Consider the following 22,267-nt stretch of genomic DNA (forward strand, 5'->3'; position numbering starts at 1 on the left):
GTTACTTCAGAGCAGAAACTAGACCAAAACAAGTGACCATGAAAGTAGCAGCTGCATTGCTAAGAACAAAAAAGGTAAAAGGTAAAGGACCCCTGGATGGTTAATTCCAGTCAAAGTTGGCTATGGGGTTGTGGCGCTCATCTCACTTTCAGGCCAAGGGAGCTGGTGTATGTCCAGAAACAGCTTTCTGGGTTATGTGGTCAGCATGACTAAACCACTTCTGGCACAATGGAACACCGTGACAGAAACCAGAGCGCACGGAAACACCATTTACCTTCCTGCCACAGAAGTACTGATTTATTGGGGGACATGAATGGAGTGGTGTCTACAAATATGGACAAGGCACAGAGACAGGTAGTTACTAAGGATGGTAGACTACCAAAAACTTTTTTCGATATGACTGACAATATGGATTTAGTTGACATCTGGAGAATGAAGAACCCCTTGGGAAGAGAGGGAACTTTCTTCTCTGAGGCCAAAATGACATGGACAAGAATTGATCAAATTTGGGTAACTAGAGGGCTGGTTCCGAAGACTAGAAAGGTGGAAATTTGCCCTAAAACTTGCTCCGACCACAATGCTGTGAAGATGGAAATGAAACTAACACCAATTGGCTCCTTCAGATGGAGGATGAATGACACTTTGTTTAGGAATGAAGAAGTGACTAAGAAGGCCCAAAAAACCTTGAGAGACTATTTTGAGATAAATATGAATACCACTGTTGATAAAAGAGTAATTTGGGACGCAAGCAAAGTGGTTATGAGAGGATTTCTGATACAACAGAATGCAATTAAGAAGAGAGCTCAAAATGAGAAAAAAGACAAGATTTTGGAGAAAATAAAGGAAGGAGAGAAGAAACTGAGAGTGAAACCAAAGTCGCAGGAGATTCTGAAAGAGATAAAGTTATATCAAGTACAATATATGAAAATGATGAATCAGGAAATAGAATGGAAAATTAAACAGATGAGACAATAGGCGTTTGAATCGGCAAATAAATGCAGAAAACTGCTGGCTTGGCAAATGAAAAAAAGACAAAAACTTAATACTATTACAAACTTGGAAGTGGAAGGAAAGAATATACAGAATCCAGTGGAGATCAGAAAGTGCTTCCAGAGGTACTTTAAATAATTATATACACAGGAGACGCAGAAAGAAATGGACATTGATCGATTTTTGAAAACAAATGGATTACAAAAAAATCTCTCAAGAAAATAAGTTAATGTTGAATTACAAAATACAGTAACGGAGCAGGAGGTAGAAGGGGCCATCCAGAACATGCAATTGGGCAAATCTCCAGGACCGGATGGTTTGACTTCAAGATATTATAGATCTTTGAAAGAATGGTTAGTATAACCCTTAAAGGAAGTCTGTAATGAAATATTGGAAGGGAAAAAGGCACCAGAGTCGTGGAAGGAAGCTTATATTACACTTATACCGAAAACAGAATCTGAGAAGACACAGCTTAAGGGGGGCCACTAGGGGACGCATCGGAAGATGGCTGACAATAACATCTCTCCGTCCCACACGAGGTAATTTGGAGGCTATGATGGGGGTAATTAGCCTCCTTAACCACCCCCCCCAGGATTGGGGGGGCGACCCTTGCCTTCTGTGCCCTATATCACCCCCGAATTTGTGGGGATGGGGGCACTAGGCACAAAGCCCTCCTGTGGGATTTCGGCACTCCTGGACGCCGTCCCTGATTCGCGCCACTAGCTGCAAGAACTTCAAAAGAAACAATTTGGATGAAGCGAATTGCACATACTTCAAGGAAGGAGGCGGAGTAAAGACTGCTGACAGAAGAGATCTCTGATAAAACAAGACAAGAATAAAATATGAGAAGATACGTCAAGATACGGTACGGCAAATGACTGATGGGGGAGGGGGAAAAACTTTCCTTTCTTTTTCTATGTGATTAAACAAGAATCCCCTCCCCTGAGTCAGAAATGTCGTTTTAAGGACTTAAGCTGTGGATTTAAGGCTGTGTGGAGATAAACTTTCGAACCAAAGCATGTTTCAAGACGAGTCTGGAAGGTATAAGAGCTTGGGAATGATGCAGTTAAAAATGCCGTCTCCATTTTGGGAAGCTCTGTCGGAGGTCTTGAGTCTGGGAGGAGAAAGAGATAAACAAAGCTGTTTATATATTGTGGATTAAACTCCTCAGTGGGACTTAAGAGCGACAGCTTCGTAAAATTATGATGGAAAGAGCGATGTTATCTATGAAGGAGATGATATATGGAAACCATCTGGATTTGAGGATTGGAAGAACGGAAAATTCACACAGGATTATTATATTGGTGTTTATCGGCTTAAGGAGACTATCAGAAGAGATAATAAAGAAAAAAGAGAAAATATATGAACAAGATGTGATGTGGAAACAGCAAGATAAGACTGGATAGAACTACGAACCCTGTTTAGACTGATTTGGACTGATTTGGACATTAACGCAGTAGCAAGAAGATGATCAGAACCCCCCTTCGGATCTTGAAGTATGGGTCCCCCTAACAAAATTCAAAATTTGGCTTTGTAATTCGGAATTTATGTGATGTGATTTAATTTGATGTGATTGGCCAGTTAATAAAAATTATTTTTTTAAAAAAAGACACAGCTTAAGAACTACCACCCCATATCTTTGCTTAATGTGGATTATAAATTTTTTGCAGATATTTTGGCTAAAAGACTAAAAAAAGGTATTACTAGAAGAAATTCATAAAGATCAAGCGGGCTTTCTCCCGGGTAGACACTTGTCTGACAATACGAGGAACATAATTAACATTTTCGAAAAACTACAAGTGAATATTAATACCAAAGCAGTTTTGATATTTGTGGACGCGGAGAAAGCCTTTGACAATATTTCTTGGAGTTTTATGAAGAAGAATCTACAGGGGATGGTGGTTGGTCAAGGTTTTGGGAACGGTATAGGTGCAATTTACTCAGAACAAAAGGCTAAATTAATTGTGAATAATGTAGTGACGGAAGAATTTAAGATAGAGAAAGGAACACGACAAGGTTGCCCAATCTCTCCATTGCTTTTTATATCGGTCCTGGAGGTTCTTTTAAACATGATTAGAAGGGACCAATTGGTTAAAGGTTTATAAGTTGGAGCTAAACAGTACAAATTGAAAGCATTTGCTGATGATTTGGTATTGACATTACAGGAGCCAGAATCTAGTACTAAAAGAGTATTGGAACTGATCCAAGAATTTGGACAAGTAGCGGGATTTAAGTTGAATAAGATGAAAACTAAGGTTTTAGAGAAAAATCTAACAGTGAGTGAGAGAGAGAGGTTTCAGAAGGAGACAGGATTAACACTGGTTAAGAAAGTGAAATACCTAGGGGTAAATATGACTGCCAAGAACGTGAATTTATTTAAGGATAATTATGAGAAATGTTGGATGGGAGTGAAAAAGGATCTAGAAATATGGTCAAATCTGAAGCTATCATTGCTAGGCTGAATTGCTGTGATAAAAATGAATGTATTGCCAAGGATGCTGTTTTTGTTTCAAACATTGCAAATTTTGGATAAAATGGATTGTTTCAAGAAGTGGCAGAGAGATATCTCTAGATTTCTCTGGAAGGGCAAGAAGCCTCGGATAAAATTTAAGATATTAACTGATGCTAAAGAAAGAGGTGGATTTGCCCTGCCAGACTTAAAACTTTATTATGAATCAGCCGCTTTTTGCTGGCTGAGAGAATGGCTGCTTCTTGAAAACACTGACGTGCTGGACTTAGAAGGTTTTAACAATGTATTTGGGTGGCATGCATATTTGTGGTATGATAAGGTCAAAGCACATAAAGCGTTTAAAAACCATATTGTCAGAAAAGCATTGTTTAATGTCTGGTCAAGATATAAGGACTTGCTTGAAAATAAAACCCCAAGGTGGTTGTCACCAATGGAAGCGAAGGCTCAGAAAAAGCTCAATATGGAGGCCAATTGGCCAAAATATTGGGAAATTTTGGAACAAGAGGGAGACAGATTAAAACTGCAGAGTTTTGAAAAGCTAAAAAATAGAGTGCGAGACTGGCTCCATTATTATCAGATAATGGAGGCATATAATTTGGACAAAAAAATTGGCTTCCAGGTGGAAAAATCAAAATTGGAAACAGAGCTGCTAGATCCTAAAATTAAGAATTTGTCAAGAATGTATAACTTGCTGTTGAAATGGAACACTCAGGATGAAACGGTGAAATCAGCTATGATTAAATGGGCACAAGATGTTGGACATAATATTATGATGGCTGGGAACAGTTATGGACCACAGGTATGAAGTTCACGGCATGTAATGCCTTAAGAGAGAATATAATGAAAATGATTTACAGGTGGTAAATGACACCAGTCAAGCTTGCAAAAATTTATCATTTGCCCGAAAAGAAATGTTGGAAATGCAAAGAGACCGAAGTACATCCTTTCACCTTTGGTGGACATGCCCAAGGATTAAGACTTTCTGGGAGACGATCTATAATGAAATGAAAAAGGTATTTAAATATACCTTTCTGAAGAAACCAGAGGCCTTTCTCCTGGACATGGTCAGCCAATTGGTGTCAAAGAAGGATAGAACTTTCTTTATGTATGCTACAACAGCAGCAAGAATACTTATTGCAAAGTACTGGAAGACACAAGATCTACCCACCCGGGAAGAATGGCAGATGAAGGTGATGGACTACATGGAACTGGCGGAAATGACTGGCAGAATCCGAGACCAGGGAGAAGAGTTGGTGTAGGAAGATTGGAAGAAATTTAAAGACTATTTACAGAAACATTGTAAAATTAATGAATGTTAGACGAAGGATGTTGGGATGAAGTTATGTGATTTTAGCAGAAATGTTATAAGGGTTTAGGGAAAAATAGACTGTTAATTGGTGAAAGGAGGGAAAGTAAAGTTACATCATATTGAGATAAATTACAGAACAAAAATTGGAAAAGATGGAAAGGATTTGCTGAAATAGTTAACCGAATTAGAATACAAAAAAGGGAGGTGTGAGGAGGTCAAGGAAACAAGCAAATGAAAGATAAGTTATGGGAAGATTAGTTGTGTGGGGTTTTTTTCTTTTCTTGTTTTTTTCCTTATTGTGATGTGTTGTTTTGTTTTTGTTTAATATGGTGTTTTTATTTTTGCTTTTTGTAACCCTTAAAAATTTTAATAAATATTATTTTAAAAAAACAGAAGTACTGATTTATCTACTTGCACTGGCATCCTTTCAAACTGCTAGGTTGGCAGGAGCTGGGACAGAGCAATGGGAGGTCACTCTGCTGCGGGGATTCAAACTGCCGACCTTCCAATCGGCAAACCCAAAAGGCTCAGTGGTTTAGACCACAGTGCCACCCTCATCCTTGCTAAGAACAAAAGCAGCATACTTGACTGCCTCAGCTAACACTCTATGGTTGGAATAGGAGCACAAAAGTTAAGCTCCCCATTACAGACATGTAGGAATGTGTCAAAGGTTGTAAAGATTAGAAGACAGCAAAAACTAGCGCAACTTAATTAACAAAATGAAACACTGCACACAATTGAAAATGCCATTTAAAGTGAATCCTTTAGATGTTCAACAGGTCTTGGTCAAGCAATGTAGTGGTATTGGGGGGTCTACATGCTGACACACATCAGTGTCTTTAGCAACACCTGTGGGAGGTTGCATATGTTCACAGAAAACCCGTCCAAGAATGTATCTATCATACAGAATTTGAATGACTGAATGTACTGCAATACCCCTGTGTGTGTTGAGAGAATTTCCCTTGTAGTGATACATGGGAGATCCTTACATGGACATGGTAGATATGACAGGTAAGGAGAGTTTCTTGAATCTGTGAAGGAAGAGAAGCAAAAGTCCTATCCAGTCCTAAACTTCATGCTATCCTTTACAGCCCTTTAGGCCAATTAGATACAAAACAGTACAAAATGCCCAGTCAAATTGTATTGTGGAGACTGTGTCTGATTCAAGACACTGGAGCACACACACCACCACCATTTGCGTAATTCAGACAGGTGGAAAGGATCCAGCTCTGCCATTGTTGGATTCTGGCTCAAGTGCAATGGAATACAGTCATACCTCGGGTTGAATACGCTTCACGTTGAGCGCGTTCGAATTGCGCTCCTCGGCAACCCAGAAGGAACGGAGCGCGTTACTTCCGGGTTTCGGCGCTTGCACATGCGCAGACGCTCAAAATGACGTCACGCGCATGCTCAAAAGCGACGAAAAGCGACATGCGCAGATGTGCCATCACTACTTACATTTACTTCTAGATGTGAACGGGGCTCCGGAACGGATCCCATTCGTATCTAGAGGTACCACTGTACACTCCCCATATCAAAGGCAGTTTTATGGTAGTAAGGTAAAGGACCCCTGGATGGTAAAGTCCAGTCAAAGGTGACTATGGGGTTGCGATGCTCATCTTGCTTTCAGCCCGAGGGAGCCAGCGTTTGTCCACAGACAGTTTTCCGGGTTATGTGGCCAGTATGACTAAACCACTACTGGCACACGGAGGACCGTGATGAGTGCCAGAGTGCATGGAAAAACCGTTTACCTTCCCGCTGCAGCAGTACCTAGTTATCTACTTGCACTGGCATGCTTTCAAACTGCTAGCATGACCAGTTTGGGCACACTGGGCACCACAACAATGCTGTAGAAAGGAGCACAAGAGGCAGAGGGTGCTGAATTTTAATGTTGCACAGGACATCACTGGAATTTGAGAGCCCAAAGTCCGCCACTGCCCATATGGCATATATAAAACTGATAAAATTATTTATATGTCATGCTGAAGACTGGGCTAACTCAAATATTGATTATGGTGTTCCTTGTACTTGAAGCATGAACAAAATAAATTATGAGGAAAGGTATGTTCATTATTTATATTCAAATAGAGGGGGAAAACAGCAATTCAGTTTTTAATTAACTTAAAAAACAGAGCCTTTTTTAGAGCTCCCACAAGTGTAATTTTTAATTATTTTCTCTGAGACTTCAGGGATTTCATTAATAATAATAAAAAATCCCTCTCCCATCATAAACCATTGAATCTGGGATCAACTGTCCTGTAAAAATTGTGCAGTGATGCTGCCATGCACTCATTCCAGCCTCCTGGTAAAGGTAGACTGCCTTCCTCTATTATTTGCAGATGGTGTCGGCTGTAGCTGGGACTTCCAGATTTCCTTTGCATGTTTTAAGGTAGCAGCAAGCAAATTGCATTCAGTGTTTCGTTTTCCATTGCAAACTGATTGATAATGAAGATGTATGTGATTCATGCCTGAACCTGACAAATCCAACAAAGGTGCTGGTAAGAACAGAGTTTGTTTGCCTATTTAATTGGAGTTTACATTTCCTTGGACACATATTTTAAATCTATTCAATTAGTATGTTGACTGTTAAATTCCATTTTGACCGTTTTTATGTTTATGTAAAAAATATTCTGAATTTCTGGTTTCACTATGCTGGCTGTTTAGCCGTAATAATAAACATTGATTCAGTTTGTTCATTTTAAAAATACTTTCCTTGAACGGGAATGTAATGTTAGAATTACAAGGGCCTGAAAACATAAGTAAAGGTAAAGGTAAAGGGACCCCTGACCATTAGGTCCAGTCGTGACCGACTCTGGCGCTCATCTCACTTTATTGGCTGAGGGAGCCGGCGGACAGTTTCCGGGTCATGTGGCCAGCATGACTAAGCTGCTTCTGGCAAACCAGAGCAGCGCACGGAAACACCCTTTACCTTCCCGCCGGAGTGGTACCTATTTATCTACTGCTAGGTTGGCAAGATCAGGGACCGAGCAAAGGGAGCTCACCCCATCGCAGGGATTTGAACTGCCAACCTTCTGATCAGCAAGCCCTAGGCTCTGTGGTTTAACCCACAGCACCACCCGTGTCCCGAAAACATAAGTACCCATCAGCAAATGTGAGTTCCCTAATTTGATGAAATAATGCAAATGGTGGTGGTGGGGATTTATAGGGGTAAATCAGAAGATAGAGATTCTTAACTATTTCTGTGCCCTACCCCCAATTCTTCCCTTCAAGTGCCCTTCCAATATGTCATTCCCTTGGATTAATTTCCAGTCATGTAGTCCAGCTGAAGGGAAACCAGGATAAAATGGCTGTCCCATATCCAGTTCCTGCTTATTTCCTCCTGTAAATTAGTATTAGGAAGAAGACAATAGTTGAGTACCTTCTGTTTGCCTCATAACGTGCTGCTCTTACAAACAAAAATTGGGCAGGCCTCTAAAAGGAGAAGTCTTATTTTCATTATTTCTCCTAATACACACGTTTCTGGGCAATTTCCTTCTAATGTATATAAAAACATTTTTACAAAGCCATTTCCCTTGCTATTATGCTTTTTTTGCATGTTACTTTAACAAATACATGGATTTTTATACACAACACCCTAGTATAGGATTTATTTGTTACACAGTACTTGACTGGATAACTTCATTGCAAGATTCAGAGGAGTGCAAATGCCAAAGTATGTGTGTGTTCTGGCTTACTGATTCTTTTTGAAAGTGTGAATTAGGTAAGCTCACATTTAAATGTGATATAAAAACATATAACTCTTTAAATCTTTATAGTGGCTTGGTAACTGTGCTACCTATCAGAAGTGATGACCCTCTTCTTTTCATTGTGTTAACCAGGTGCAAGTATCATGTCAACACAACTAAATGGCTGTAAACAATTACACTATGGCGACTGAATTCATCCTTCTTGGACTAACAGATCGGCTGGAGTTTCAAGTTCCCCTCTTTGTGTTATTCCTGTTGATCTATATTCTGACATTGGCTGGGAATATGGGGATGATAGTACTGATCAGGATTAGCCCTCGGCTTCACACCCCTATGTATTTCTTCCTTAGCAATCTTTCTGTAGTTGATCTCTGCTATTCTTCCATCTTTGCCCCAAGGCTGTTGATGAATTTAGCACAATCTAAGATCATTTCTTATGCGGGATGCATCACTCAGCATTGCTTCTTTGTAGTGTTCGTGAGTACCGAAGGCTTCCTCTTAGCTGCAATGGCATATGACCGTTATATTGCCATATGTAATCCCCTGCTCTATACTGCTATTATGTCCAAAAGTGTCTGCATTTACTTAGTAGCAGGGGCATACTTTGGGGGGATATTGAATTCCATCACACATACTTCTGGATTGCTGAGACTGTCATTCTGTGCCCCTAGTATAATCAACCACTTCTTTTGTGATACCCCAGCTATGTTGAAGGTTGCATGCTCTGATGTCCATATTAATGAACTTTTGTTGGTAACCTTCTCTGCAACAGTTGCTATTTCTACACTCCTGATCATTGTAATCTCTTACCTCTACATCCTCTCCTCTGTCATAAAGATGCGCACTTCTGAGGGCAGAATCAAAGCCTTCTCTACCTGTGCTTCCCATATGACAGCTGTGACTTTGTTCTATGGACCAGTTAGCTTAAGTCACTTGCAGCCCAGTTTCATGTACTCTGTAGAACAGGAGAAGATCTCAGCTGTGTTCTACACCCTGGTGGTCCCAATGCTGAACCCATTAATCTACAGCTTGAGAAACAAAGAGGTAAAGGATGCTTTGAAGCAAGTGATCAATTGTCAAAAGAAATAATCTGAGTCTCCTTGCCTCAGGATAGTTTAGACTGCAGGGGTGGGCAATCTGTGGACCTCCAGATGTTGGACCATGGCTCATATCTGTGGCCACTGGGCATGCTGACTGGAGCAGATGGGAGTTGGAGTCCAACAATATCCAACGATTCAAAGTCAAAGATTCCCCATCCCATATTGAGTCATTTCTTTTGAATGAGTTGGAGGTCAAATGGGGAGAGCAGATATTGTCTTAATTTCTCTGATATACAAATATGATGTACAAATAAAATAAAATGGAGGGAAAATAAGCTGGTGCAGAAAATGCCTTTGTTTATTTATTTCATTTGGCTATCTCCTCCCGAGAATAAAATGCTTCCCAAAGCAATACACACAAAATACAAAAGCAAAATTCACATCGATAACATTTCAAAGCAAACCAGTGAAACAACCCCATATTTTAAAATCTAGCTGTCCAACATAATCTCAGAAAAGCAGCATAATAAAGCCACCAAGGCCAGGCCACACAATCAGATACCCAGACACAATTTGTTCCTGAAAGACAAGGCAGAAATATAGTTTTTACAGCCAGTAATGGAACCTACCTAATATCACATGGGATAATGTGTGTGTGTGTGTGTGTAATACTACTGTTTACTTGATTTAAAGAACAACAACCCACTAATCTAAAATATCCATTAGAAAAATACAGTCTGTTCCGATCACAGTGATTTAAGGGAGAAATAAACAGTCGTTCTTCATGTGGAGCAACCTTGCCCTACGTTTTGGCTGTGAGAGAACAGTGAAAGCAGAAAGCAGAGTGATAGCACTCTTGGGGTGCCTTGTTTCTTTCCCAAGTGCTCTTTTGGCTAACAGATAATTAAAAATCACAGCCTTCTCATTCTTTCTCATTCAGCTTGGGTGTCAAGGCTTCAGTGAATCCTATCACTCCCACGGCAGCAGCAAAGAAGCAGATAAAAAAAGAGTTCTTAGCAATTAGTTTATTCAGTAATCAGAGCAAGAGACAAAATAATGCATCTCTCTCCTAGAAATGGCATTGTTCCGAGTAACGTCCCCCCCCCCTGCATCTCTCTCATACTACGTCATCCCTGTGCCAGTTGGTCTGGGCTTTCTGTCTCTGAGCTTTATGTTTGGCTACTCTCGCAGCACTCCTAATCCTGGGGGAGGGGGTCTCAGGAATGCTCTGTTGCCTGTCTCTCTCCTGGTGCTTCTCTTTCTTCCTGCTGTTCCTCTAGTATTTCCCAGCTTCTGCAGCCTGTGAACTGTGCCCTTCTGCAAACCACTGCTCTAAATCTACACTGTCCTCCTGTTCTCAGGAAGGTTCAGAAGAAGGGGGGCAGCCCCCACCATTCCTCCTCAGTCCAGCCCCTGACATTGTGTTTGGGTGCTCAGGTTCAAGTGTCTTGGATTCTCATGGATTCCAGCTGGTAGACTCAGGCTCAAAAGAAAAATTTTCAGAAGGAAACACACCAATCTATGTGGTGATTTCCCCCATGAAGAAGTGGGCTTCTGTGCTCATATCCCTGGCTACACAAGAACCTCTGAACTGTTGCTTTTTGTTTTTACCAGCCCTGATAACTAGGTGTCACCAACAATGGCAAATTTGGTCTTCTCACTGCTTACCTCTGATTTCATTTATGAACAGATTTAAAAGCATCAGTCCCAATACAGATCATTGTGGAACCCCACACCTTACTTCTCTTCATTGTGAAAACTTCATTTATTTCTACTTTTTGCCTCCTATACTTTTTTCCAGTTTCTTATCAATAAAAGCACTGGTCACCTTATCCCATGACTTACTCAGAACTCAGTGGTGGTGGACTTTATGAAAGGCTTTTTAAAAGTCCTATGGGTAAAACTCCCACAGTATCTGGTGCTTCCAACAGGAACACAGACAGGCACAGACAGGCAAGGAAGATGGTGGATCCCTCTGCCTCAATGCCACAGATGACCCAAATGCTGACAGGCCAAGGAGGAGGCTGGCAACCTAGCTTCCGAGGGAGCCAAGGGGAAGGCTTCTAGGGGGAGAAAGGAAGCAGTAATACTGTTTATGTTAGACTAAGAGAAGGAAGGGGGAAACCTGATCATATGAATGCAGGAGAAGCCCATAGGAGGGTCCTATGATGAACCAGGCTCCTGAGTTCTGGGGACAAAGGGCTCACAAAGTCTACTTTTAAACAAAGATGGTCTGGGATTCTGAGGAACCTCAAAAGGGATGAGTTTGAGGAAAGACTGTAAAGTGTAACAGGATCAAAGAGATTTTAATAGATACTTTAACAATGGGTACAGAAAGTTATCTTAGCAAATCAGTTTTATCTCAAATGAAGTTTGACTGCTCAACAAGCAAAGATCTTTCTGCCGATTGCCCTTTTCACAGCTTCCTTCACTTCCTTGTTCCTCAGACTATAAATCAAAGGGTTTAGCATAGGGATCACCAGTGTATAAAACACTGAGATAATTTTGTCTTGGTCCATTGTGTAGCCCGAGGTAGGCCGCAAATACATAAAGATCAGAGTTCCATAGAAGATAGTGACAGCCATGATATGGGATGCACAGGTAGAGAAGGCTTTGTGCCTACCCTCAGCAGAGTTGATCTTTAAGATGGTGGTGACAATGGAAACATAAGACACTAGGACAATCAAGATAGTACTCATGACAACTATTGTGGACAAGGTAAAATGAACAATGTCTGTACTGTGGATGTCAGAGCAGGACAACTTCAGGATTGGAGGGATATCACAGAAGAAATGGTTAATTACATTGGAGCCACAGAAAGACAAACTAAATATAAAAATTGTCTGTGCAGTGGAGTTCACAAAACCAGTTATGTATGACAAAATGACAAGCGAGATACAAAGTTTCTTCGACATTGCGGTGTGATAAAGTAATGGATTGCAAATAGCTACAAAGCGATCATAGGCCATCACACCCAAAAGACAACATTCATTTGTTACAAAGATACAGAAAAAATAAAACTGCACAGCACACTCAATGAAGGGAATGGTTCTGTTCTCAGATACAAAGGTCATGAGCATCTTAGGGGCAATAACTGTTGAATAACCAACATCTACAAGAGACAGGTTACTGAGGAAGAAATACATTGGAGTCTGAAGTCGGGCATCAATCTGGATTAAAATAATCATCCCAAAGTTCCCCACCAGGGTGGTGATATAAATACCAAGGAACAGCACAAAAAGAGGTATCTGCAGCTCTGGGTGATCCATAAATCCCACAAAAATGAATTCTGTCACACTGGTATGATTCTTTCTTTCCATTTATGTTCCTTTGTTCCCCACTGAAAGAGATAAGGAGCATTTACAATTAAATGAGCACCAACATTAATAGTTCTTCAAGACAAGTTCATGCACACTTGCTTGGTCCCCCATTTTTGAATAATTCCAGCCCCTTCTTTGATGACTGCATTCCAAATGCCTACTGCGTGATGCACCTCAATAGGTTCCACAACACTCATTAACAGCAGCAGTTTTGTTCCTTCCACTAGAGCAGGGATGGTCCTAGTGGTACAGTCCTCCAACACTTTATTCTATCCAACCCTATCAAAAAGGGGGGGGGGTTAAGTAGACATGGTACAGGGGTAAGCAAAGAAATTTAAATCTCTTCATCCAACCCAGCATCCAGTTTGATCATTTGATTGAGCATTGATAACCACCCTCTCTGCACAGATCAGTTGAGGAGAGGCTGTGCATGTGTCCTCAATGTCCTGCATCTCTTATGCACACAACAGCAGGTGTAAGAGCATGGGTATCCATGCCCATCACTGGCATGCACCCCTCAGAGGATTGGCCAAGGTTGACTGTTACCCTCAGGTCAAAACAAAATAGCCACTCCTCCACCAGAGCCTCAGGCATCACACCTAACTACAGTCTCCAGTACTATCAGTTGCAATGAGTCTTCTTTCTGAGTAAATATTATTGGGATGGAACTGTAACAACATTTTACTGATCTGAGGCAAGTCAGCAGAAAGGAGAAGGGAAATTAAGTTCCATTAAAAAGTCAGTGAGAGGCTGTTTCTCTGAATACTGCATATTGGGGTGAAGAACAGGTGAGGTCTGCCACATGCATGCCTTGTTTGTGAGCATTTGAGAGGCATCTACCTGGTCACTGTTTGAAGCAATATGTTGGAGCTGATGGTCCTCTGATTTCAGCCAACCAGGTCCTTCTTCTGTTCTACATTTCCAGTACCTTGAAAAATGTTCAATACATTGGATAATATGTTGTATCCAATGTTTTTCTTTTTCATAAATGTCTTATATATAGAAAGTTCAACAGATGTTTTATGTTATAAGCCTGAGGGATGTTCTTAATACATAAGAAGGGTGTAGTCTAAACGTTCCGCTAAAATAAATGAAATAAAATGCTGCTCTTTCACTATAGAAGGGCTTCTGATCCAAAAGAGGCTTCCACGAACAGAAAAAAGGGTGGGAAGTGATTTTCAGAAATTTTCCATGCATCCCCCTTTGCCTTCCAAAACTCTGCTCCTAAAGATTGGGGGCACCCCAAATCAGCACTGCAAGTTGTAGAGAAGGTTGCAGGGAGAAATAGAAGGAAACTGCTTCCTTTAGTCGAGGCTTCTGCTAAATCATAGAGCCTTCTGCAAATGGAAGTGCAAGAGCGGATATAGCCCATTGTTTTTGTTGGTATTATGTATCCATGTATCCTGCCAATAGGCATTCAAAGCAAGCTTTAAGTAAGGACATATGAAAAGACTGCTTGAACATGCCAGTCCCTCATCTGGTCCAGTATCCTGTTCTCATAGTGGTCAACCACATGGCTGTTGGAAGCCAAGAAGCAGGTCTTGAAGGCAACAGCAGTCTCTTATTTGATTCCCAGCAACTGGTATTTAGAAGCCTACTGCCTCCTTCAGTGAAGGTACATACAAACCTTTCCACTCCTTTTATCCAAAGATAAATATGAAAACTGTGCCTTGCCTTGAAAAGTTTATGGAGCAACAGAAAGGAGATGGATAGATTCCCAGTTCCACACTGGATGAAACTAGGAAGAATCGTTCTGACATTATACAGAAGCACAAATCCTCAACTGAAGCCCATTAATTTCTCATTAAAGTATAGTACTCTGAAAGAAACACCCTACTGAGACATGAGACTTTAAATAGTCCAGTGCAATCATTGTATACATGTTTCATATGGTAACATATGAACATCATATGTCCAATATCTTCTGTGCATCAGCTTTGATCTACACCATCACCACTCCAGTTGATTATTCCTGAATATTGGGCAAGTTTCACCATTTAAGGCTGCAGTCTTATCCACAGTTACTAGTGGGAGTAAATTCAGTGAGATTTACTTCTAGGCATAAAACTCCACGTTATAGTATGTTTTCAAAAATTCAATTAGACGCTGTTTTTTCTTCTAACACTTCTTGCCCAGATCTTGTATCAGTATGGTGTAAACGACAACATGAAATGCCTTTAAAAAGCTGGTCCAACAAACTTGGGATAGCTCAGTCAGTAGAGCGTGAGACTCTTAATCTCAGGTTCATGGGTTCGAGCCCCACATTGGGCAAATGATTCTTCCATTGCAGGAGGTTGGACTAAATGACTTTCATGATCCCTTCCAACTCTATGATTCTATGAGCGTAATATTTTGCACACAGTTTAAATAGATGCAGAAGAAGGTCAATAACAACAACAACTCTTTCAACATTATTAGTCAAGCTGATGAATCTTACCAGTGGAAAGAAAAGGTATTTCATCCATGAATACAAGAGTCTTGTGTGAATTAGTAAGCATTGTTTATATATAATTCTTTGGAAACTAGGGACATAGACCCCATGGACCTTTCTAAGTAGGATATTGCTGGGATTGCAGCATTCCCTTCAGGGCTACTGAGCATTTGTAGATGACTGTGAAGTAACATGTTGTCTCAGATATAGCACCAGTTCACATACCTTCATTCCTTCTTCTTTGGGTTATTTATTTATTTAACCAGTCTACAATCCAAGAATGCATGGCTGGTGTACAAAAATAGAATATCAAATATAATTCAAATCATAATACAATGTTAAAAACATGAAGCCAACAATAATTAAAAGTTGCAGAAATAGAAAAGACCAATTCAGGAAGGCTTGGAAGAAAATAAACATTTTCAACACAGTTTAACCAAATTTGCAGGTGTGCTTTCTGAAGTCTAGGGATGAGTCAGAAATTTGATTTTGTTTGCATTTCAATGGGAAGCTACCCAATTCACAGTTCTCAATCTTATATATGGACTGACACAAAGTTGTTATTATAAATTCATATTTCTCAGTAGAATAATTCCTAAAATTAATTCTAGCATTGGAATATGCAATGTTTGCTACTTTAAGCTCCATGAGCTCATTTGAGTCTCTTTTTCCCCCAGCATTACCTATGTGTAGCAGTGATGACATGCTGCCCAAAAGCATGTGATGTGATTGCCTGATTGCATGCCCAAAAGCATGTGATGTGATTATTATTATTACTATTATTATTATTATCTATAAGATTTTGCAGACTTTGTGAGGAGAATCAGAACTTACAGGGTTAAACAGTTCTGAGTGACGTCTCACATTCTGAGGCGTGGCTATATTCACATAGGGGAGTGTTTCTGTGTGTGTGTGTGTGTCTCTTTCGCTTTGACGGTGAAGCAGAAAGATGCCAGCCAATTCGCCGGGCTGATTTATGTTGTTATTCTACTCATTAAAGACTATTGGAGATAAGAGAAAAGCCTGCATCCAGTTCGATTTATTACCCACACAAAGCAACAGCTTTCCCCACTGCGTGAACTCTGCTAAAGCCTTAAGTAAGAGAGCTAAGGGAGCTGGAAGAAGTTTTCAATCGGCACAGACGTCCAGTGACGCAGCAAGGAAACGTGCTGGACGCCATTTTATCTAACAGACTTTGGCTGTGAACTGAGGCCCTACAAAAAAAAAATTTCAAGTTGTGCCCCACTGCTTCAAATTGGGCCCCACTGGCTAGCCCTGAGTCTCATAGTTGCTGGGGCTGAATTGCCCTGCCCTTGCATGAAGTCTTGGGTTTGCAATTTTGGGAGAGGGAAGACTGTGGCACTGGGGAGTGGGCAGGCTGGCAAGGCCCCCTAGATTTAGAGGCCTGAGTTGCCCTGCCCTCGCATGAAGTCTTGGGTTTGCAATTTTGGGAGCGGGGAGACTGCCCACTGGGGAGCGGGCAGGCTGGCGAGGCCCCCTAGATTTAGAGGCCCTAGGCTTCAGACTACTTAGCCTATACATAAATCTGGCACTGCCCCCTGGTGCTTCCTCCTCCTATCCCATTATTTCCCAACTTTTCCCCTCATCTGCCTCTGAGCTGTGACCTCCCTCAAACCCCTGTTGTAATTCTAAACTGTCTTCCTCCTCCTCCTCCTCCTCCCTGGGGAGGCAGTCTCCACCATTCCTCCTCTGCCCAGTCTCTGACACAGTCACATTTATAGGAAAATGATTCCAAAATTGTCAGCACATTTTACAACTGTATCTTCCTCAGCCACCCAAAAGCCTCACTTGAAAACAGAGAGCAATGTTTGAGAGTAATTGGCACAATGGAAACACCTGAAATACTCTGTTTCTAGTGACACTGTTCTCTGCTACCCTCGTAGAATATATTTCAAAGATAAATATTGGAAATGAATCCTCTTTGTCAGTGGTTTTAACACCTGGAAGACTGCTTTGGAGAGCAAAAAAAAGTGCTGTAAATACAGTAGGTGCTATAGTATAGCAAACAGTATGGGAAGATCACAAATAGAGGTAAGGAATGGGGAAAGAGATTCACACCCTATTTGTTACTGAGCAGATAGGAATTATTTCATCAATATGGTGGAATGCATGGGCCAGCCCTCATGTGGCTAGAAAACAAGTTTGAAGATGGAACACTCTTCTGCATTCACCATTCTGGGTTGTTTTTTTAAGCTACTGAATGTGGCTCTAAGCAACAATGCATGGATGCACACACACACACACACACACACAGATGTGCAAGTGTGTTGTAGTGGGGCATGGATTACAATGCATGTTATGATAGTTTGCTGCACACATGCACATTACAGCAAAATTTATGGGGCCCCACAAAGATAAATTTACTGGACATGCCCCTGGAAGGCATTAAATGCACAAAAATCTGTGGTAAAATGTGCATGTACAGGGCACTGTGCAACATTCAGAAATACAAACAATAAAGTATAAAACAGTGGGGAAATTCTCCAGTTCTGAAATTTTAAAACCTGAGGAGAAATTTAGATGAGAAACACAGAGGCACCCCAGTATATTGGTTGCTCCCTAACATCCTTCATTGAGTTAATGTGATGCTGCTTGGCAAATGGTCTTCAAACCAACAGCCCAGTCCTCCCCACGTCTTTAACTCTCATTGAGTTCTGCTTAGAATTACAGTGCTACTATAGTTAGTACAGTGTTACTGAAATTAAACTCTTTTACATTCCATGTTACATTCCATTTTACCTGCCCCATTGAAATAAGCTGAAGCTATGTTTGAAATACATCCTACCTTTTTTAAAAAAAATAAATCTTAATAATGACCATGTATTTTCTAACATTGTATAACTGCAAAATACCAACATGATGTCCATACAAGGATGCAATACTAATCCAGAATTTCTATTCTTACTGCTTATTTATTCCTAAAACAAATAATATGTAGTACTCCCCTCCTTTGCCATCTACCCCTCTTTGTCCCATTTGCTACTGAAAAGTTTTAAGTATCAATAGAAATATCCATATAATGTTTCTAATCCAGGAGTTTTACACAAATGTTGAGCTGGGATACTTACAGAAGTAGCACTAAATCAAGTTCAACATAGCACTAAGGAAATTATTCTACTAGCAAAAGGATTTCTCCCTGCACATTGGAACACTCTCCTCATCTGTTCCCTCTGTTAGCTCCTTATATCTTTTTTGGATTTCTCCCAACACCCCAGCACAGATTTCGGGATGACATGGAGAAAGGAAAGTCCCATTGTGCTAGTGCTAATCCTTGTATTCAAATATTTAGTTGACTACCACCCCTAATATTTCCAATTTAGTGGAACATTGTACTCAGTGCAATGATAAATGACTTCAAGGTTGTTCTTAAGAAATGAAATGAGAATAAGTATTATTGCAATCTATTTGATTGCAGCTTCCCCCTCCTGCTTGCAGCTCCCCCTGCTCCCGTAGCAAAAATATTCATGTAGGACATAAAGTAATACATAAAACATCCCTGACTATTGGGCATGCTGGGTCACGTTGAACACAGTTGGAGTCCCACACTATCTGGAAAGCCACAGGTTGCCTGTCCTTCTTTTAGAAGAAAAGATATCCCTGTGTTACAATGAGTCTGGGAAGATAGCCAGCGGTAGGTGAAGGAAGCCTGAGTAAAATTTGTTTGAATGATTTCTACACGCATCCTCTCCTGGCAATTGACCCAGCCCTCTCACTTTCAACTCCATTTCAAGAAAGCTGGAATAAATTACGGTAACTTACCCAGGAAGAGTATCTGTTCTCAAAATATTCCTGCACAATACAGCATAATGTGTTATTTCCATGAGGCATTTGTATTTGATATAGTTTAATGGTTAGCTGAGGATGCGATTCGGAATAATATGAATTTTGGATGAGGCACATGATGCTCTTCAGTTATCGTTCATGCCTTCGGGACCTAATCACATGAATGCATGCCTCCTCCAAAGATTATTACACATCACCTTTAATGAGTTTCAAAGAAAACTCATGAACTGATGAAATAGTTTAACTTTTAAATGTCTCTCACAACACATTTTCATCAATAATGATTCCTGAGAGTTAGTAATGCTAGCAATTATCCATCTTGTTTTACTCAAGTTTAAGTCAATCATCAGTCAGCCAGTTTCTAATGTTTTAATCATAGATGATTTTAACTCAGATGATTTTGGGGCCCTGATGAGTCTCACCCTAGTCCGTTGGGATCCCTAAGCTCCTTTCAGCTCCTTTCATTCTACTAGACTCTCCAGGATATCTCCTTGGGACTCATGAGAAAGATACCCTTACCCTTTAATATCCCAAATTCATCTTTTTTTTCTCTGCAGAAGAGAGCCACCTGATGATACCATCACATCAGGATGATGTATGATATAGGAATCAGATCTTTACTGTGGCAGCATCTATCCTTTGGAATGCAGACAGGCACTCTCTCTCTCTCTCTCTCTCTCTCTCTCTCTCTTTTTTTTTTTTGGTGTTGACTGAAGACCTTCCTTTTCCAGCCACCCTTTATCTCAGTCTCTATCTATATCGGCTGTGTAAATGGTTTTACATATAGAATTCTATTTTTTAAAAAACCAACCATTTTTATTGTGAAATTGTTTTGAGATACTTTATGGATAGTAACTCATGAATGGGTTCAAATACATAAAGAGTATGCAGAGATTTGCATAGGCATTGCTAGGATTTCATTGCTCTTACTCAGCTAAGTGAAACTAGTGCAAGGCTAGAACCTAAAGTTGCTATCCTGCTCACAGATATTGCAGCTGAAATCAACTAGAGCTTACTTTTGCAAAGGTGTATAGAAAATATCATCAATCAGGTGGCCATGGACCTTCTCTGCTGCCCACAGGTTGCCCTTCTGGGCTTGAAAGAAGCATCCTATTTTGACCAATAGGATAAGCTGCATTGTGTGCTTGGTTGTAGTGTGTGTGGCACTCATGACAATTTTCCTGATTTGCAAATGTGCCCAAGAAGGTTGCCAGTCCCTGGCATATAGGAATTGTGAAGAAAGCAAATCCAACCATCATCTGCTTACTATATAACTGTAGATCCTATATGTATTCACATGCAGAAGAGACCTTATCTAGGCTAAATGGTGACAAAAAACCAGACCATTGTGACAGAATTTATTTTCTTGGGCTTTACAGAGCACCCAGAGTTCCAGATGTGCGCCTCTTCTTGGTGTTTCTGTTCTTTTATGTTGCGACTCTTGTGGAAAATCTTGGGGTGATTATGTTGATCAGGATGGATTGGCAACTTCATACTCCCATGTACTTCCATACTTCCTCAGCAACCTGTCTCTCTTGGATGTTGCCTATATAATGACCATTGCTCCCAGAATGTTGATAACATCATCATCATCATCATCAAACTTTATTTGACAGACAACATTAAATTACACAACATCCCACACCAAACCAGAATATACAACAGAATACAACAATACAGAATACAAAATGTTGATAACTTTTGTGATGGAAAGCAAATCTATTTCGTTCAATGAGTGTGCAATTCAGTTCTTCTTTTTCTGCATTTCTGTGTCCAGGGAGTGTGACCTCCTGGCTGCAATGGCATATGATCACTTCACAGCCATCTGCAGCCCGTTGCTGTATACAGTTATCATGTCCAGAAGACTCTACATTTCTTGATTATGGTTGCATATACCTATGGCATTGTGTATGCAGTTGTTCAGACAATTTTCATATTCAGTTTGATATTCTGTGGCTCTAATGTCATCAATCATTTCTTCTGCGATGTGCCCCCCCATTCTGAAACTGTCGCATTCTAACACCTATTTTATCCATCTTGTACATTTCATCTTCTCCACCATTATTTTGTCAAGCACCATCTTAACCGTTCTTGTTTCCTACATATACATCCTAGCAGCCATTCTCTGAATCAATTCTACAGAAGGTCGATGCAAAACCTTTTCCACTATTGCTTCCCACTTGACTGCTGTGACCATTTTTGGGAACTGCCATATTCGCGTATGTAAGACCTAATTCCAGGTTTGCAGTTGCCCATGACAAAATCATCTCTTTGTTCTATACTCTATAATTCCTATGCTAAACCCCCTGATCTACAGCCTAAGGAACAAGGAAGTGAAGGTTGCTTTGAAGAGGTCTAGACAAAGGAAACTTTCTTCTCAATAAAAGCTTTGCTTAGGGACTGGTATGTAAAAATAAATAAATAAATAAATAAATGGTTCTGTAACAGAAAGCTATCAGCACTGTGATATTGAACTTGAACTGTTTTTATGTGCCATTCAAGCTTGCAAAGTTAGCCGCTATCAACTCTCAAAATCAGGAATGGGTGTGGGCTTGCATCCACATGCATGTGCCCTTTTACCATGTCAGTTTCAGGAACTCTGCTTCCTTGTCACTCACAGTCAATTGATATGATCCAAAAATGTAAATCTAGGCATACCTAAATATATGTCCATCTTCTGCATCTTGTTAAAGATTGGTCACCTTTCAGTGACCAATATAGCAGATTACAGTTCTCATCATGATCAATAAATATAGTGTCACCAAAATGTCAGTTTTCCTGGACATGGTTAGATCTGTCCATCACACTATTTGCTATTGCTTTATCTGTTTAACAACCTTGTTTATTTAATGAAATGTAGCTGTCTTGAGCAAAAACTTGTGAAATGTTCCTCTTCAAGTATTTATAGAGCTATGAAATTACCGTATTTTTCGACCTATAGGACACACTTTTTCCCCTCCAAAAATGAAGGGGAAATGTGTGTGCGTCCTATGGGGCAAATGCAGGCTTTCGCTGAAGCCTGGAGAGCAAGAGGGGTCGGTGCCTCTCGCTCTCCAGGCTTCAGGAAGCTCTGCACAACCCTAGGGAGCCCAGCGCGAAGTCGCGCTGGTCTCCCAAGGCCTGCGCAGAGCTGCCTGCAGCCCGGGGCTTCGTGCAGCTCTGCGCAACCCTACAGAGCCTGGTGCGAAGTCGCGCC

General features: G+C 40.6%; 1 protein-coding gene across 1 annotated transcript in view; it reads left to right on the top strand.

Moving 5' to 3' along the window:
- Nucleotides 1-8,635: 8,635 nt before the first annotated feature.
- LOC309331264 (uncharacterized protein) overlaps nucleotides 8,636-22,267 on the top strand; it is a gene marked incomplete at both ends in the record, with an annotated part of 33,103 nt that continues 19,471 nt past the window's right edge. Inside the window, 2 exons of the mRNA XM_081843390.1 lie at nucleotides 8,636-9,563; nucleotides 10,954-11,062. Coding sequence (XP_081699516.1) covers nucleotides 8,636-9,563; nucleotides 10,954-11,062 — 1,037 coding nt within the window. The remainder of the gene's footprint in view (nucleotides 9,564-10,953; nucleotides 11,063-22,267) is intronic.

This window comes from Podarcis erhardii, assembly GCF_964252035.2.
Source record: "Podarcis erhardii genome assembly, chromosome: 1".
In the NCBI taxonomy this organism is placed as follows: domain Eukaryota; kingdom Metazoa; phylum Chordata; class Lepidosauria; order Squamata; family Lacertidae; genus Podarcis; species Podarcis erhardii.